Source organism: Bos grunniens, chromosome 12 (genome assembly GCF_055505025.1).
Source record: "Bos grunniens cultivar Pamir isolate PY7600 chromosome 12, Bosgru_T2T1.0, whole genome shotgun sequence".
Classification (NCBI taxonomy): domain Eukaryota; kingdom Metazoa; phylum Chordata; class Mammalia; order Artiodactyla; family Bovidae; genus Bos; species Bos grunniens.
Genome location: NC_141176.1, coordinates 77,489,617 through 77,509,738, shown reverse-complemented (window position 1 = coordinate 77,509,738; position 20,122 = coordinate 77,489,617). Strand labels below are relative to the sequence as shown.

The window sequence follows — 20,122 nt, the reverse complement described above, 5'->3', positions numbered from 1 at the left end:
AGGCCTATAGAGTATCTGAGGGCTGTTTAAAGCTCAGCATGAAGCAACCGTAGGTGTTGGTCAGGGCTTCAGAAGCTGGGAACTTCTCTCTCTCCAAAGGATCCCATTTTAGTGTCTGAGACTTTGGCAGGCTTCATCTGCTTCAAGGAGTTTCCTGAAGAGAATAAGGTAAGGGAGATGACAGTAGACAGAGACTGACTATGAAATCAGTGATTGAACTTTAAATGAGGTCCTTGTGCCTGTTCTCCTGAATCACAAAAATTGCTGTTCCCAAACATGCAAATGATGGCTTAATGATGCAAGAAAGGTCCACCTTAAAAAAAATATTTTTTTCCATAAATTAGCTTAGGTAATGCCTCTCTAGATATACTTTGAAAACCAGGTGAACACTTCATCAAACCCTAGATCCCTTATGTGTTGTGAATTGCAATCTGAGAGGAACCTGAAGGAAAAAATGATAAAATCACAGAAATCATGATGAGCAAAGAAACATTCTTGTTTCTATAAGCAGAGACCCTGTCTCACTTCTCCAGTTGGGTTCAAAACTTGTTTCTTACCTTAGGGACTTCTTTCAGGCCCTTTACCTCCTCAAAAATGAGTCTTTCAGCTTGGATCCCAGGGTAGAATCATGTCCATGGTTTAGAGCCTTGGAGGAAAGGTGGAGGAGAATCAGAGGAGGAGGACTGTTGGATACCAACCTCCCCCTATCTGGTACCAACCTCCCCTTATATGGAAACAGCTAAAGGAAGAGAAATCACCTGGCTCATTGGAATCTTCAAGCTGATAATTACAAAGAGTACCGGGGTCCAGCCCCAGCAGGATCCAGGGATTCCCTCAGGAGGACGGCATTGGCAGTAAGGAAAGTAAAGAGGAGAGAAAGAGGCTTGATCTTCCTTGGTTTACACAGAAAGCCAATAAAGCTCCTGACACAGAACTTGCTCTGTTCACGGAGGCTGCAGGCGCCCTCTTGTTGGGGTGAGGACGCAGGACGCCCCCTCCCCGGTGAAGATGCAGGGCACATTCCCAATCGGGTCTTAGAAGCCCTGGCAAAAAAATGGACTCAGAGAGCCCCTGTGCTCCAAGGAGTCATCCTGAAAGAAGAAGAGAGAGAGAAAGAAAGAAAAGGAAGGAAAGAAAGAGAGATAAAGAATGACATGGGGAGACCAAGCTCTGATGAAGCCGGGTCTGCAGCTTTATTTTCAAAAGGAGCTTTTATACTCTGAGTTACACATTTCCAGAAGTGAAAGATACAGAGTCATGCAGAGTCAGCTCAACATTACATCAGTTTGACCTTCATTGGGACCAGGATTTTTTTGCACACTTTTCCATTTACAAGGGTCTTTGTGTTATGCACATTATCTTCTGGCCCAGAGGCCTATTGACATTTTATAACCTTATTTTGTTAAAGGTTGATCAACCAGAAAACTTGTTTTCCCTAAAGTGCTTCTTCTTTATTTATCCAATCTGTGTCTCCCTTATAAAGTATTAAATAAAGTTACATTCTTATGGAGCAAAGGTGCAGTGGGTTACAACAAAGAAAAAACTTATTAACTCAAGGGTCTTATGTTGCTAATGCCAAGGCTACTGCTTGTTTTTCTTGCATACCAACTATACTAGCTAATGCACTCCCAGGCCCACATTGGGTAAGGGACAAGGAAACTTGGTAGCAAACATTGGCTCAACAATGCAGTATTATTCTAATAAAGCTTTTTTATCGCTCGAAGGTTATGCTTGGGGTGTTGTGAACAATCATGTGCGTTAGTTGCAAGAGTGTGGATAAACCTGCCAAGCAAGCTAAAATAGTAACAGAGGGGTTAAAGTTAAAATGCTCCTTTCAAGCCCAGGAGACCTATTAACTAGAGCCCTAAGTTGATTTTCTTCAGAGAAAGGTGGTCGGGGATAGCCCCCTATTAATGTCAGAAGAGTTGGTGAAAGGCATAATATAATAAACAGTAGACAGACAGATTTTAGTTTCGGGGTAGATGCTCGAGCAAGTCCAGGGAATCCCTCAAGTCCTGTTCCGCCTTTGCCTGTCAGGTCCTCTGCACATGACCTTTGTCAAGGGTGGGATCTCCCGTGGTGGCTCTGGGCAAAAAAGTAAGACTTTTTTTTTTTTTTTTTCTTCAAAATCTGAAGTAAGATAGTTATTCTCCTTAGGTGGTTGTCTAAGCAGTCTTTGATTCTAAATTTGTTAGCTTCAAGGGAGACTTTAAACTTGGGTCTTTGGATTTTTTAGTCAATTGTATAATCATTTTGAAATATTGTATGACCAGTGATTTTCATTGCTTTTGATGTGTATCAGCCATTTAATCAACTTTGTGCAGATAATGCTGTCTTTATCTTTTTAAGTTTGGATTTTGCCTAGGGATGCATCTTTTTTGGTGGCACACTTTGTGTCTTCTGTATCCATTTCTGTCTCACCAGATTTGAAACTAAGACAAAAGTGAAAGAAGATACAGTGGTCTTTTTGAGTGTCACTCTTCTTCATGTCTAGGGGAAAGAAATGTCTTTTTTCTTCATCTTTCTTCTCAAGCTTTGTGAAATGAGGAGGAAAGTCTAGCCCCAAGGCCAGGCAGGATTTGAACACCATGATTCCAAGCAGTTCTGGGCACTTGTGGGAGAGTCAGTTCTCTTCTTGTTCCCACACATGTGCATCCCCTTGTTCTGCCCCCTTCACTTCTTGGAGCCAACGGGGCTCTTCTCTGCTGCCCATAATCTTGTGGTCTGGGTTACTGAAGCCTTCCAGAAGAAACTTAAATGGTCTACATGAACTTATGGACAAGATTCTCTCTTGAAACCCTGGAGGAGGAATATATTTCCATAGTAAATTACTTGTGGCTCCTTCTGGAACAGATAAAGAGGAAAAACTATTTAAATTAAAATAACTTTATTATGGCTCATGTCACAGTGGGTTTCAGGTCATCCTGATCTTGCAGGTAGTAATGATGTTCTGTGAGGCAGGTCATCCTGATGGACAGGTGAGAGAATGTAGGGACCAGCTGGTACAGGATCAGAGGTGATCTTTCCAAGGACAGAGGTGCTGCAGACCCCAGGAACTGACATTCTCTTTGCATGTGTGCAGATATTCCATGTGAACGTGTGGAGAGATTCTAGTTCCTGGAAGACTGTTTTAGCAATGGAGGAAATAGACTATTCTGTATTCTTCAGTGCAAATGTGAAAATATTTAGTGTTTTACTTTGAGGCACAAACTTCAGCTAATCATGCTGTTGGTATTTCCCAGTATCACAGCAGGTTTGACAATTTAGCTGTTTTGAATAAAGTTCCTCAAATAATTATAGCCTTGTTCTTTAATTAAGCAGGTATTACCAGGAAGGTATTTTTATAAAAAGTCAAATCTTCCTTTTTTGTCTTCAATTTTTTCTTAAGATGATATACTTTAGCACTTTCTTTTATTAATGCCCAGTGGTCCAGAGGATTCCTGCCTCTTGAGAAATCTGTATGCAGGTCAGGAAGCAACAGTTAGAACTGGACATGGAACAACAGACTGGTTCCAAATAGGAAAAGGAGTTCGTCAAGGCTGTATATTGTCACCCTGTTTATTTAACATATATGCAGAGTACATCATGAGAAACGCTGGACTGGAAGAAACACAAGCTGGAATCAAGATTGGCGGGAGAAATATCAATAACCTCAGATATGCAGATGATACCACCCTTATGGCAGAAAGTGAAGAGGAACTCAAAAGCCTCTTGATGAAAGTGAAAGTGGAGAGTGAAAAAGTTGGCTTAAAGCTTAACATTCAGAAAAGGGAAGATCATGGCATCCGGTCCCACCATTTCATGGGAAATAGATGGGGAAACAGTGGAAACAGTGTCAGACTTTATTTTTGGGGGCTCCAAAATCACTGTAGATGGTGACTGCAGCCATGAAATTAAAAGACGCTTACTCCTTGGAAGGAAAGTTATGACCAACCTAGATAGCATATTGAAAAGCAGAGACATTACTTTGGCAACAAAGGTCCATCTAGTCAAGGCTATGGTTTTTCCAGTGGTCATGTATGGATGTGAGAGTTGGACTGTGAAGAAGGCTGAGCGCTGAAGAATTGATGCTTTCGAACTGTGGTGATTGAGAAGACTCTTCAGAGTCCCTTGGACTGCAAGGAGATCCAACCAGTCCATTCTGAAGGAGATCAGCCCTGGGATTTCTTTGGAGGGAATTATGCTGACGCTGAAACTCCAGTACTTTGGCCACCTCATGCAAAGGGCTGACTCATTGGAAAAAAACTCTGATGCTGGGAGGGATTGGGGGCAGGAGGAGAAGGGGACGACAGAGGATGAGATGGCTGGATGGCATCACTGACTCGATGGACCTGAGTCTGGGTGAACTCCGGGAATTGGTGATGGACAGGGAGGCCTGGTATGCTGCGATTCATGGGCTCGCAAAGGGTCGGACATGAGTGAGTGAATGATCTGAACTGAACTGAACTGAAGTACAATGAAAAGTTATTTGAGAGATACTACTTTGTAAGCAGATATTTGCAACTTTATTATTAATGATTTCAGTGAATTTTGATATTTTTGTACTTTAATTCTATTCTGTAAGCATTAGAATTAAATTTGAAAAGAATATCTAATAACATTTACTATTTTGGGCTACTTAGGAACCTGTTTTATTCACGGGAACAATGAGAAACAATCTGGACCCTTTTAATGAACATCTGGATAAGGAACTGTGGAATGCCTTAGAAGAGGTAATTTATTCAATGTAATTCACTTGTTAGCCTCAGTATCTGCATGCATACATTTATAGCACTGCAGATAATTAAGGGGAGCTTATCAGTTTAACTGACTTTGTTTACCTCCTAGGAAAACATTGATGACATCAGTGAATTTAAAATGTGTATATTGATGATGATAACAACGAACAAGATAATCCCTCATGCTTTCATTTTAGCTTTTTCCCCATGACCCAAAGCAACTAGATATACTAACTCGTGTTTAGCAGTGCACCAAACTAAACATTAAAACCATTGGTTCAAATTCTACTACTGACCTAATAAGTTAATTACCCTACAGTGTTTACTTTATTCCTTTGGTCTTTGGAAACATCTACTAAGTAGAGACTGTAATAGTTTTTCAATATTAACTGAAAGAAAAATGAGATAATACTATTAAGATGCTATGAAATTTCATAAGAAAGTGTTTATAAAGTTACATTATACAATTGGAATGTGATAATAATTATTGGCAGTCATGTCATTATAATGCTTCAGAGTGAATACTGGTAATAGAACCCTGCCTGGACCTTTTGCTAAGTTTTTTAGGGGTGAGTTCATTTCTAAAGGATGTTATATTTGTGTATTATTTCCCTTTGGAACACTTTGAATTTCCTCACCCTTGCAGAAAAAGAATTTGGACTGTTAAGGTACTGCTGGTTTGTATATTTTAATACTAATAATTTTGTGTATTTGCCCTAGTTCTGAAAATTGATTTTAAGCTAATGATGGCAGAAACTGTATCCAGACCTCTAAACCACAGACAGACTTTTAATTCCTCATAGGATCTAGCTTAGTCTTTTGCTTTTAAAAAGTAAGCCCTTATAAATAGGTACTAAATGTCTGATTAATCTTCATTTCAGAGAAGTGTGGTTTACTTCTTTAAAAAGAATTATGTTTTTGTGTTTGGGTTTTATCTTTTTGCACACATTCCAGTGACCAATTGCTTACACTAATTTTGTTATGAATTTGCACTTTCTGTCATTTACTGTCACCCTTCCAGAGATACCCTGGAGAAGGGAATGGCAAACCATTCCAGTATTCTTGCCTGCAGAATCCCATGGACAGAGGAGACTGGTGGGCTGCATTCCGTGGAGTTGAATAGAGTTGGACATGACCAAGTGACTGACACACCCAGGGATAGCTCTGAAATCTGTAAAAAATAGATGAATTTTTACTGTGAGCAAGTAGATTTGGAGGTTTGACAATATCCTGCCAGTGATTCTGGTTTCTGAAGGGTATCAGCACTGAGTATTTACACACCCACCTTGCTTTCCAGCAAATGTGGGGGTTTTATTTTCCTAAATTGGACCAATTGCTTCACTTCCTCTTGCCTGAAAAGAAGTGCATCTCTGATTTCATTTTAACTTAAGAGTCTATAGTGAAATTCTAGAAGAGAAAACATGGGGAGAATAGTTAACCATCATACATAAAGAAAGGATGATTCACTACTCTTAAATTCATAGTATAAAATTAATTGCAAAATTGTCACACACTTTAAAAAAAGCTGAAATACTGGTAACTTATTTTCCTGTTTGTTTTCAAGCATGAGAACTGCCTTCACAGGTGCACAGGTAGTAAAATTACTCTAGAATGTTAGAGCACATTGTTCCATGGACAGTGAAGAAATATTAATTGGGGGGAAAAACTGTTAAAAACTATCTCTAGCTTATACTTAATTCATCTGTTCAGTTCAGTTTAGTCGCAGTTATGTCTCACTCTTTGCGACCCCATGGACTGCAGCATGCCAGGCTTCCCTGTCCATCACCAACTCCTGGAGCTTGCTTAAACTTGTGTTCATAGAGTCAGTGATGCCATCCAACCATCTTTCCCTCTGTCATCCCCTTCTCCTCGTGCCTTCAATTTTTCCTATCATCCGGGTCTTTTCCAATGAGTCATTTCTTCACATCAGGTGGCCAAAGAATTGGACTGGAATTGAGAGATTTGATCTCCTTGCAGTCCAATGAACTCTCAAGAGTCTTCTCCAACACCACAGTTCAAAAACATCAGTTCTTTGGCTCTCAGGCTTCTTTATAGTCCAACTCTCATATCTATACATGACTACTGGAAAAACCATAGCTTTGTCTAAATGGACCTTTGTTGGCAAAGTAATGTCTCTTATTTTTAATATGTTGTCTAGGTTGGTCATAGCTTTTCTTCCAAGGAGCAAGTGTCCTTTAATTTCATGGTTGCAATCACCATCTGCAGTGATTTTGGAGCCCAAGCAAATAAAGTCTGTCACTGTTTCTATTGTTTCCCCATTGGTTCATCTGTAGAAACCAATTTTAAATTTTAGTAGCCTTTCAATTCTAAAAACAATGAGGTGGTGGAAGTGGTCAATGACACTAAGATCTACCTTTATTTAAACTACATTTGGAACTTTCTGTAAAAAGAAAGAAGCGAGTTTATTTCACAAAATGAAGTGTGTGATTTCTCTGTATTCATTTTGGAATTGACCCTGTTATCTTAATAATATATCTTATTGAAAAATCATCGCACTATTGTTTCTACAGGAATTATTTATGATTGTTGTGTGTTTTTCAATGAAAGATTTAGTATCCTAATTTTTAGAATATCTACCAAATGTTCAAACTACTGCACAGTGCACTCATTTCACACTAGCAAAGTAATGCTAAAATTCTGCAAGCTAGGCTTCAACAGTACATGAACCGAGAACTTCCAGATGTTCAAGCTGGGTTTAGAAAAGGCAGAGGTACCAGAGATCAAGTTGCCAACATCTGCTGGATCATCATAAAAGCGAGAGAATTCCTGAAAAACATCTACTTCTGTCTTATTGACTATGCTAAAGCTGTTGACTGTGCAGATCACAACAAACTGTGGAAAAGACTTCAAGAGATGGGAGTACCAGACCACCTTACCTGCCTCCTGAGAAACCTGTATGCAGGTTTCAAGAAGCAACAGTTAGAAGCAGATATGGAGCAACAGACTAGTTCCAAAATTGGGAAAGCAGTACATCAAGGCTGTATATTGTCACCCTGCTTATTTAACGTATATGCAGAATACATCATGTGAATGTCGGGCTGAATGAAGCAAAAGCTGGGATCAAGATAGCCAGGAGAAACTTCAATATTCTCAGATATGCAGATGGCACCAGCCTTATGGCAGAAACTGAAGAGGAACTAAAAAGCCTCTTGATGAAAGTGAAAGAGGAGAGTGACAAAGCATATTAAAAAGAAGAGACATTACTTTGCCAACAATGGTCCATTTAGTTAAAGTTATGGTTTTTCCCAAGAGAGTTCCAGAAAAACATTTATTTCTGCTTTATTGACAATGCCGAAGCCTTTGACTGTGTGGACCACAATAAATTGTGGAAAATTCTGAAAGAGATGGGAATACCAGACCACCTGACATGCCTCTTGAGAAACCTGTATGCAGGTCAGAAAGCAATAGTTAGGACTGGACATGGAACAACAGACTGGTTCCAAAAAGGAAAAGGAGTATGTCAAGGCTGTATATTGTCACCCTGCTTATTTAACTTATATGCAGAGTACATCATGAGAAACGCTGGGCTGGAAGAAACAAAAGCTGGAATCAAGATTGCCGGGAGAAATATCAATAACCTCAGATATGCAGATGACACCACCCTTATGGCAGAAAGTGAAGAGGAACTCAAAAGCCTCTTGATGAAAGTGAAAGTGGAGAGTGAAAAAGTTGGCTTAAAGCTCAACATTCAGAAAATGAAGATCATGGCACCCGGTCCCATCACTTCATGGGAAATAGATGGGGAAACAGTGGAAACAGTGTCAGACTTTATTTTTGGGGTCTCCAAAATCATTGCAGATGGGGACTGCAGCCATGAAATTAAAAGATGCTTACTCCTTGGAAGGAAAGTTATGACCAACCTAGATAGCATATTGAAAAGCAGAGACATTACTTTGGCAACAAAGGTCCGTCTAGTCAAGGCTGTGGTTTTCCAGTGGTCATGTATGGATGTGAGAGTTGGACTGTGAAGAAGGCTGAGCACTGCAGAATTGATGCTTTTAAACTGTGGTGTTGGAGAAGATTCTTGAGAGTCCCTTGGACTGCAAGGAGATCCAACCAGTCCATCCTGAAAGAGATCAGTCCTGGCTGTTCATTGGAAGGATTGATGTTAAAGTTGAAACTCCAATATTTTGGCCACCTGATGCAAAGAGCTGACTCATTTGAAAAGACCTTGATGCTGGGAGGGATTGGGGGCATGAGGAGGAGGGGACGATAGAGGGTGAGATGGTTGGATGGCATCACCAACTCGATGGATATGGGTTTGGGTGGACTCCAGGAGTTGGTGATGGACAGGGAGGCCTGGAGTGCTGCAGTTCACGGGGTCAAAAAGAGTAGGACACGACTGAGTGACTGAACTGAACCGGAATTGTTTTTCCAGTAGTGATGTATGGATGTGAGAGTTGGATCATAAAGAAAGCTGAGCACCGAAGAATTGATACTTTTGAACTCTGATGTTGGAGAAGAAGCCTCAGAGTCCATTGGACTGTAAGGAGATCAAACCAGTCAATCCTAAAGGAAACCAATCCTGAATATTCATTGGAAGATCTGATTCTAATGCTGAAAGTTCCAATACTTTGCCCACCTTACTCCAGGAGCCAGCTCATTAGAAAAGACCCTGATGCTGGGAAAGATTGAAGGCAGGAGGAGAAGGGGACAACAGAGGATGATATGTTGGACAGCATCACTGCCTCAATGTACAAGAGTTTGAGCAAGCTTTGGGAGATGGTGAAGGAAAGGGAATCCTGGCATGCTGCAGTCCATGGGGTTGCAAAGAGTTGGACATGACTGAGCCACTGAACAACAACAACTAAATCTTTCATTGAAAAGCATACAAATGTCATAAAGAAATAGTTCCTAGGGAAACAGTAAGGGATGATACCAACCCCAGACATTGGTTTACATATGATGCCAAATTGATAATTTGAGCACAAACTCATAGAATTGACCTGAAAGTGAGTAAAAGACACTGTGTTTTCCTCTTTAAGAACTTCAATTAAAAGGCAAAGATGCTTTTCATTCTCCTTCTTCTCCCTTAACTGAGATGGGCATTCAGAAGGGAGATAGTCCTATGGATGCTGCCCATCTCATTTTGGTTATTTTTGAAGGAAAAATACTTTTTTCTGAATTAATTTTCATATTTATAAAAAACTGCTGGTTTTATGGTAAACTGAAACAGTGGAAACAGTGTCAGACTTTATTTTGGGGGGGGGGGGCTCCAAAATCACTGCAGATGGTGACTGCAGCCATGAAATTAAAAGACGCTTACTCCTTGCAAGGAAAGTTATGACCAACCTAGATAGCATATTCAAAAGCAGAGATATTACTTTGCAACAAAGGTTCGTCTAGTCAAGGCTATGGTTTTTCCTGTGGTCATGTATGGATGTGAGAGTTGGACTGTGAAGAAGGCTGAGTGCTGAAGAATTGATGCTTTTGAACTGTGGTGTTGGAGAAGACTCTTGAGAGTCCCTTGGACTGCAAGGAGATCCAAGCAGTCCATTCTGAAGGAGATCAGCCCTGGGATTTCTTTGGAAGGAATGATGCTAAAGCTGAAACTCCAGTACTTTGGCCACCTCATGCGAAGAGTTGACTCATTGGAAAAGACTCTGATGCTGGGAGGGATTGGGGGCAGGAGGAGAAGGGGACGACAGAGGATGAGATGGCTGGATGGCATCACTGACTCGATGGATGTAAGTCTCTGAACTCTGGGAGTTGGTGATGGACAGGGAGTCCTGGCGTGCTGCAGTTCATGGGGTCGCAAAGAGTCGGACATGACTGAGCAACTGAACTGAAGTTAACTGAAGAAGATTAATCATAAATTAGTGCCAATTATGTCACCTAAAAAGCAAGGGCGGCTCTCCAAATATAACATGAATAGTTCTTGAAGATGAAGCACTGTATTCCACAAATCTTAAAGGATCACAGTAGATAAAACTGGAAATGAATCATCGATGTGTTGCTTCTGTTAAAAAAAACCAGAAGTACAACAGCTTAGGTAACTGGTATATGAAATTATTTATAAGGGTATAGTCTGTCCTGTCAAAACTGGGAAAAAAAGCATGTAGTTAAAGGTTCGATATTGATAGTGTCTCTGTTAGGGCACAAGTAGATTTTATCACACAGGAAACCAAGATACAGAAATCTGCATCAGGAAACACATGGTTTATTCCTTGTTGTGGAGACAGGTCACATGTCGACTTCCTGGGGCTTGTATTAGGTGAATGGGCTCCCCCTTTACTTCCTTTACTGTTCGTCCTGCTCTAGTAAAAGCTCTTCCCCATCTGTTGCTTGCGTTTCACTGTCTCCTTCCTGCCCAGCCTTTCTTTTGAGAAGAAGATTCCACAAAATATGGAAATCACCTGATACCTATGTTGACCTCTTGTAAGAGACATTGGCACATGGTTGGTACATGCAGTAGGTTACTTTGAAAACATTTATGATATAAATGTTATGAATTTGTAAGTTCAGTTTATTATTTTCAGGTTTGTTGTAGTTTATTATTTTCCCAAGCTTAAAAATGATCTGAAGTATTCTCTACTGGGATGTGTAATGTTGAATAGTATTATTTGCTCCATTTCCCTTAAATTATAATTTTTAAGTGTTTTCCAAAGTTTAAAGTATTATATTACGATATCTGGTGCCAGTTAATTGTTATAAAGAGTATATTTCTTTTAGAATGACATTTAATAGGAAAATTGTATTATATATATAAATTATCTATCTGTATGGATTTATTTTCTAATTTATAGGAACAGATATGTCACAAGACCAGATTCACTTGTGATTTTATTATACAGCCACCAGGAAATATCTTTTGAGAGTTTTTTACACACTCAGTGTTGCAGATTCTGGGTTTGTAACAGTCATCAGATGAGACAAAATCTCTACCCTTTTAGAACTTATATTCTTATGGAGAAAATGACAAACAAGCCAATGCATATGTAATAAATCTTCCTAAGTTTGTTTTAAATTTTGTTTTTATTTATTTTTGGCTGCACTTGGTCTCTGTTGTTATGTGTGGGCTTTCTCTCTAGTTGGGGTGCACAAACTTCTCACTGTGGTGGCTTCTCTTGTTGCAGAGCATGGGCTCTAGAGTGTGCAGGCTTCAGTAGTTGCAATGCATAGGCTCAGTAGTTGCAACTTGAGGGCTCTAGAGCATGGGCTCAGTAGTTGTGATGCACAGGCCTAGTTGCCCCATGGCATGTGGAATCTTCCCAGGCCAGGGATTGAACCAATGTCTCCCGTATTGGTAGGCAGATTCTTAAACACTGACCGCCAGGGAAGCCCTGTAATAAAATTTCAGTACAGATACATATAAAGGAGGAAAATAAGGCAGAATATGAAGAGGGCCTAACTGATAATGTTATTAATAATGGGCAGTATCTGCTGACCTCTTTGTATCAAGCACTGTTGTGAATTATACTGACTCACATTTTATACTAACAATGTTATTAATAGGAGGTCGACACCTTTATTGTTACAACATTATAATTTTATTTAGAGTTCTGCAAGCTAAGATAAAGTTCAGCAAGTTGCCCAGTTGCAGACCAGGCAGCACTTAGACTGTCTGGCTTTAAGGACCCAATTCTTTTGTTTTAAATTTTTCAAATTACAGGAACGTGGAAGGGATAATATGATGAACATACTTAGATTCACCAGTTGTTAATGTTTCCATATTTACTTTCTTTCTTATGCAATCTATATTTTGCTGAACTTTTGAAAGCTGCAGAATTTTCATTAAAGTTTGCAACTCATCTTAAATATATAAACATATACCAAGTAAGAAGGACATTCTCCTATGTAACATTATACTGTTCTCTTACTCAAGGAATTTAATAGGAATATCATATGTTTTCAGATTCTTCAGTTGTTCAGTCACTAAGTTGTGCCTGACTCTTTGTGACCCCTGTGAACTACAGCATGCCAGACTTCCCTGGCCTTTACTGTTTCCTAGAGTTTGCTCAAACTCATGTCTCCTGAATCAGTGATGCTATCTAACCATCTCATTCCCTGTGGTCCACTTCTCTTGCCCTCGATTTTCCCCAGAATCATGTTTTTTTTTCTGATGAGTCAGCTCCTTGCAACAGGTGGCCAAAGTACTAGAATTTCAGCACCTGTCCTTCCAGAGAATATTCAGGGTTGATTTTCTTTAGGATTGACTGGTTTGATTTCCCTGAAGTCCAAGGGACTCTCAAGAGTCTTCTCCAGCACCACTATTTGAAAGCATCAGTTCTTCGATGGTCAGCCATTTTTACGGTCCAGCTCTCACATCCATCCATGACTACTGGAAAAACCATAGATTTGACCATATAGACCTTTGTTGACAAAGTGATGTCTCTGCTTTTTAATATGCTGCCTAGGTTTGCCATAGGCTTTCCTGGTGGCTCATATGGTAAAGAATCTTCCTGCAATTCAGGAGACCTGGGTTTGATCCCTGGTTTGGGAAGATCCCCTGGAGAAGCGACTGTTTACTGATTCCAGTATTCTTGCTTGGGAAATCCTATGGACAGAGGAACCTGGAAGGCTACAGTCCATGGAGTCACAAAGAGTTGAACAACACTGAGTGACTTTCACCTTCTTTTTTCAGTAGGTTTGTCATAACTTTTCTTCCAAGAAGCAATAGTCTTTTAATTATAATTTCTCGGTATTATTGTCTACTGCCTCTATTATCTTTTTCTCTTTTTCTAAAATTATAATTTGATCATATGATTACACTACAAAGGGCCTTCATATTCATATCATTCTCATAACCATCCTGATTCATAAATGAAGACTGAGTCTCAGGAAACAATGGTTTCTGGAAAACATTTTCACCTTACAATTCTTATTCTTCATCAGGCTGATATGGACAATCTGAAGGAAAGTAAAAAACCAGATTAATGACAAGGTGTTATCTGAGTCAGGCAAGTGTAGGATTATTTCTTCAAAGTTAATACATCAGTCTTAAGAAAGACCATTTTACATGTACAAGGATTACCAAAGTCAACTCAGAGGGAAAAGCAAGAACAGCCTTGCTATTGTCACACTTTTGGTCAGTCTCATCACCTGGTGCAAATCTATGAATATATTTCAGAGAAAGAATACTTAGCAAGTTCTCTTTTTTTGTAATGGGAGTGGGTGACTAAGCTGATGTTTTCCGTTTTGTAATTTTTAGTACAACCACTTGCATCACAATTCAAATCTTACCCTTTAGATTTTGTGTACCTTTAATGCTATTGCTAAATACCAGTACCATATTTAATTCTCACTCAGAATTCCTGTTTCTTTGGATTGGACATAATAAGGAGCACAATTCAGGATTACATTCACAGAAGTGCTCCAGCATATAGGATACCACGAAAACGTTACCCATTCAACCTTGGTATTTTGTTACTTGACATTGTAATTCTGTATCCCTGCTTATTGGCCATCACTCATCAATTTTGTTAAACTCTTTTTTAAAAAATTGATAATATATGTATTTTATTGAAGTGTAGTTGACTTACAATGTTTCAGGTGCACAGTAAGGTTATTCAGTTATACAAATACACATATCTTATTTTTGAAATTATTTCCATTATAGTTTATTACAAGATATTGACTATAGTTCCCTATCCTATACAGTAAACCTTTGTTGCTTTTTGTATATCTATTTTTAATTAGTAATCTAGCATTCTATTTATGCTAAGTCAAATAAGTGAAATCAAAATGTCATAATTTTTTAGATAGGCAAAAATTCATAAAATTTCTAAAATATATATAGACATATTTATATATGTATACAAAAGCTTTTATACTAGATAAAAACTTGAGAAAGAACATCAAAAACGTGATGGAGAAAATAAACTAAATGAAATGGGAGCACTGAATATGAAATAGAAAAAGTGAAACAAACTAGATAAGTAAAATATTGTCATATAGTCCAATTGTTTTTAAACATGGCTTCTCATTAGAAACATCTGCAGCTCTGAAGAAGAACAGCTGTACCTGAGCATTTTTATTTTTCAAAAAACTCCAAGATAATTCTGATATGCATCTGGATTTTAAAAAGTGATTATAGGGTTTTTTGTTTTTTTTTTTTTAGATCCTAGTTTTGGTGATACAAAGTTCTATTATTTTTCTGTTGACCAATCATGATACAATGGTATTAAGTGAGCAATAGTTACATAATCACGATAGTAAAAGATGTTTATCAGTTTTCACAATCAATAGCCAGACAAAAATAAAAAATAATTACAATTGTAAGCCTTAATGAGAACATGATGAACTTAACAATATAAAACAATTACATACAATTTGGGGGGGATCAAGCAGAGTGACATGGTAAGTGGAAGTGCATTCATACACATGTTCTCATCTTCTCAGCCAGTTTATGTCTTTTGGTTGGTGCATTTAATTCATTTACATTTAAGGTAATTATCAATATGTATGATCCTATTACCATTTTCTTAATTGATGGGGTTTATTTTGTGTACTTTTCCTTCTCTTGTGTTTCCAGCCTACAGAAGTTCCTTTAGCATTTGCTGTAAAGCTGGCTTGGTGGTGCTGAATTCTCTTAACTTTTGCTTGTCTGGAAAACTTTTGATTTCTCCATCAAATCTGAAGGAGAGTCTTGCTGGGTAGAGTATACTTGGTTTTAGGTCCTTCTCGTTCATCACTTTAGATATATCATGCCACTCCCTTCTGGCTTGTAGAGTTCTGTTAAGAAATCAGCTGATAGCCTGATGGGAGTTCCCTTGTATGTTATTTGTCATTTTTCCATTGTTGCTTTTAATATTTTATCTCTGTCTTTAATATATGTCAGTTTGATTACTATGTGTCTTGGTGTGTTCCTCCTTGAGTTTATCCTTCCTGGGACTCTCTGTGCTTCCTGGACTTGGTTGACTATTTTCTTTCCCATGTTTGAAACCTTTCAGCTATTATTTCTTCAAATATTTTCTCAGGTCCTTTCTCTCTCTCTTCTCCTTCTGGGACCCTTATAATGCAAATGTTGCTGCCTTTAATGTTATCCCAGAGGTCTCTTACACTATCTTCATTTCTTTTCATTCATTTTTCTATATTCTATTTTGTGTCAGTGATATCGACCATTCTGTTTTCCAAGTCACTTCCATTCTTCTGCCTCAGTTATTCTGCTATGAATTCCTTCTAGTGTATTATTCATCTCTGTTCTTTAGTTCTTCTAGGTCTTTGGTAAACATTTCTTGCATCTTCTCAGTCTTTGCCTCCATTCTTTTCCTAAGATCCTGGATCATCTTCACTATCATTCTGAATTCTTTCTCTGGAAGGTTGCCTATCTCCACTTCATTTAATTGTTTTTCTGGGATTTTATTTTGTCCCTTCATCTGGGACATAACTTTCTGATTTTACATCATGATTGACTTTCTGTAATATGTTTTTTCTTTGTTTTAGCTGCTGGAAGACTGCTTTTTTTTTTTTTTTTTTTTTGCCTCTTCTGTCTACTCTCTCATGGATGAGGCTAAGAGGCTTGTATAAACTTCTTGATGGGGGAGGGACTGGCATGCGAAAACCTGGGTCTTGCTCTGGTGGGCAGGGCCTTACTCAGTAAAGCTTTAATCCAATTATTTGCTGATGGGTGGGGTTGCACTCCCTCCCTGGTAGTTGTTTGGCCTGAGGCTACTCAGCCCTGAGTTCTTTGGGCTCTATGCTAGGGTTAATGGCTACCTCCAAAAGGGTTTACACCAAGGGGACCTTCCAGTGTGCCCGTCCCTGTGGTGAGTCCCTGCTGACCCATGCCCCTACAGGAGGCCCCTCTAACACTAGCAGGTAGTTTTTGTTCAGTCTCATGTTGTCTCACTGCTCCTCTCCTCTGGGTCTTGGTGTACCCAAAATTTTGTTTGTGCCCTCCAAGACTGGAGTCTCTTTTCTCCCCACTTCTCTGGAAGGCCTATAATCAAATTACACTGACCTTTAAGAACAGATTACTAGGGGATTCCCAGTCCCTTTATCAGATATTTAGACTGAGAAGCCTGACATGGGGTTCAGAACCTTTACAATAGTTTGAAAACTTCTTTGATATTATGGTTGTCCAGTCTATTGATCACCCACCCAGTGAGTATGGTATTTGATTTGATCATGATTGTGCCCCTCCTACCGTCTTGCTGTGGCTTCTTCTTTGTCTTTGGACATGAGGCATCTTTTTTTGGTGGGTTCCAGTGTTCTTCTGTTGATGGTTGTTCAACAGCTAGTTGCAATTTTGGTATTCTTGCAGGATGAGATTTGGTATTCTTGCAGTAGAAGATACTTTCTTCTACTCTGCCATCTTGAACCAGAAGCCTGTTAAACTCTTTATTTTTGAAGTATATTTATGTTTTGTTCTTTAACTTCAACTATATCCTGAGTTTGGTTCTTACTGTATAATATTTCTCAAAAAAGATATTCATTGAATTGATCCCTGCCACCCAGTGTAATTTCAGATTATTTTTGGCAATTTAGTTTATTTAGATCTTGTGGTTACAACTTTATGAAGATAGATTAATATAAAAACCATCTATACCCATAGTCTGGGGGGAATAGGATATTATGTTGTGTCCTGTTTTTCCTGAGTTTTCATTCACTGCAAAACATTTATGACATTGAATAAAATACACTTGAATAGTCCAGTAGTTATTAGATTAAACTTGGGAAAGAACCATTGCCAAAATAGGCCCCAGGTTCACTAATGTATGAGGTGCACTTTGCCTTGTTTGTATTTTTTTTTTTTTTTAGAGACCTTTAGATCTTCCAAAATGGAAAAATGCTGATAAATTGTATCTTTAGAGAACCACACTTCTTACAATAATTAAAAAGAAAATTTCCCCCTTTATTGTAACAACTCCCATGCAGAATGTACTTTGGGAAATAAGACCCAACCATGAAGATCCTTTTCAACTTTTTTGTTTAGACCACACTGGGAGAAATAGCTTCATTTTTTGAGAGACTTCTTAACTAATCCCTTTGTAGAGTTTCTGGTGGATTTCAGGTGGCAGGAATGAGGGACACCTGGATTTTTCTGTCCTGAGTTGATTCTACCATTGTTACCTAATCAAGTCCAGCTGCTCACCACTCAAAAATCAATACTTGAAAGAGTGACTAATGTTGGTAGAAAGGAAAGTTGGTTTTATTCAGAATGCTGGCAATCTGGGTAGATGGTTGACTCACTGTCCCCCTAAAGCCACTTCTGAAGATTCTTTTCAGCTTATATCTATTTTTAAAAAGAAAAGTAATGCCAGTTAATTATTGAAATAAGAGTCAAAGTCATTGCCATCCTCCACTGTTTACAGGTTTGTGTGCAGGCTTGTGAACTTGTTGGGATCTTTTTTAAGATGTTATTTTGTTCACACAGTTTGTTAGTGAGATTACTGAAGGGAAAGCTAGGGAAGAGATCTGGTCATCTGTTAATTACTTGTTCTTTATTCCTCCCTCTTTGATCTATGGAAAGAACCAACAAGTTAGGGAAAGTATCGTGTGATCAAAAGATTTGAAAAATGTGCTAGCATGGGGGTTCCTGGTTCAAGGTTAGTGATAAGACAGAGGAACCACCTGCAGAGAACAGTTTCCTGTCAAAAGCTGCTTACACCATCTTTCTCAGTGAACACTAATTTGAAGGAGCTCTTCCCATCACTTGACTGTACATATTAAGATATATAAGTCCTGAAGACTTCAAAGGTCTAATGTTTAAGAAGCTTGTCTACTTCACTAGTAGTTAGTTTAGGAAAATGTCATTCTTTCTGTATCCACAGGTACAACTTAAAGAAACCATCAGAGATCTTCCTGGTAAAATGGATACTGAATTAGCAGAATATGGATTGAACTTTAGCGTTGGACAGCAACAATTGGTGTGCCTTGCCAGGGCTATTCTCAGGAAAAATCGGATATTGATTATTGACAAAGCAACATCACACGTGGATCCAAGGTATGGAACTGAGATCTATGAAACTTGGAATCTGGATTTTAAATGTGGTAAAAGTGAAACATTTAGTGATTCTGAGAGAAATTTCTAAGTGCTCTCTTTGCCCGCACTGACTCTTAATAACATTAATTCCAGAAAACAAAGAAACCAAAACATGTTATATCATGTTAATGTTATTATGAGGCATCCCAAGAAAGCTAGATCAGGAACTGGATAATTCCTGATAGCTTCAAGTAATTTCCTTTTTTTTTTTTTGTGAAAAATAGTAAATTTCTAAGGAGATTTTTTTATACTTAGATTTTCAAGAACATGATTATATCTTAATGTATTGATTAAAAACAAAAGCATTGCAAAAATATCTTATGATATTTTTAAGCCTTAAGTCTACTTTTCTTGTATTTACTGAACTAAATTTATCTTCTTTGTTTCTAGAACTGATGAATTAATAAAAGAAGAAATCCATGAGAAATTTGCCCAGTGCACTATACTGACCATTGCACACAGGTTGAATACCATTATTGACAGTGAATGGATAATGGTAAGACCCTCATCTGTGGAATTTAAGTTGTTTCCATTTATGTTAATTTTTTCAAAGTATCCATCATTGTAAAACTTGATAGGAATCTCCAATAAGTTAATTTTTTCTTAATTTTTCCTCTCATTCCTGATAATAACTCAGGTACTCATTTATGCTTTAAGAATGTGCTACTAAGTAATATATTCAGTAATTTCATATCGTCATATTGAAAGTTTATTTGAATTGTCATTATACTTTAAGATGGCCAACCATGAAAATATTGCAAATCCCAGATACATCTCCATATTATTCAGAGTGGTAGCTGCTAAGTTGCTTCAGTTGTATACGACTCTGTGTGACCCCATAGACGGCAGCCCACCAGGCTCCCCCATCCCTGGGATTCTCCAGGCAAGAACACTGGAGTGGGTTGCTATTTCCTTCTCCAAAGCATGAAAGTGAAAAAGTAAAGTGAAGTCGATCAGTCGTGTCCGACTCCTAGCGACCCCATGGACTGCAGCCCACCAGGCCCTTCCGTCCATGGGATTTTCCAGGCAAGAGTACTGGAGTGGGGTGCCATTTCCCTCTCAGAGTGGTAGAACTTAGTCATTTTCATTATGTCATGGTTGTTTCAGCATTTTTGGATTCCCTTAATCAAAAATTAGACTGCCACGAGGTTGTTGACTGAAGTTATAGGATTTCATATTTGTTGCTGTAGGGGGATTCCATGAAAAAAAAGAAAAAAGAAAAAACCTAGTGATAAAAACAAAGTATTTCAGCAGAAGGGGTTTAATATAGGGAATTTGTTACATAGGAATTGGAGGGCTAGGAAAGGGAAAGAAACATCAGGGTAATAATTTTAGGACACAGCTACCATGTCCTAGGATTTCCAGTACTAAGAACTTAGAAGCAAGGCTCTAAAGAGTCAGTGCTCAGGCCTCCAGGAAGAGGTCACTGCCCAGTTGCTGGTCTTATTTGTGAGGG

General features: G+C 38.5%; 1 protein-coding gene across 1 annotated transcript in view; it reads left to right on the top strand.

Moving 5' to 3' along the window:
- LOC147361942 (ATP-binding cassette sub-family C member 4-like) overlaps nucleotides 1-20,122 on the top strand; it is a 221,769-nt gene that overhangs the window by 185,386 nt on the left and 16,261 nt on the right. The window contains 3 exon segments of the mRNA XM_086330260.1: nucleotides 4,623-4,712; nucleotides 18,455-18,627; nucleotides 19,057-19,162. Of these exon segments, the coding sequence (XP_086186386.1) occupies nucleotides 4,623-4,712; nucleotides 18,455-18,627; nucleotides 19,057-19,162 (369 nt within the window).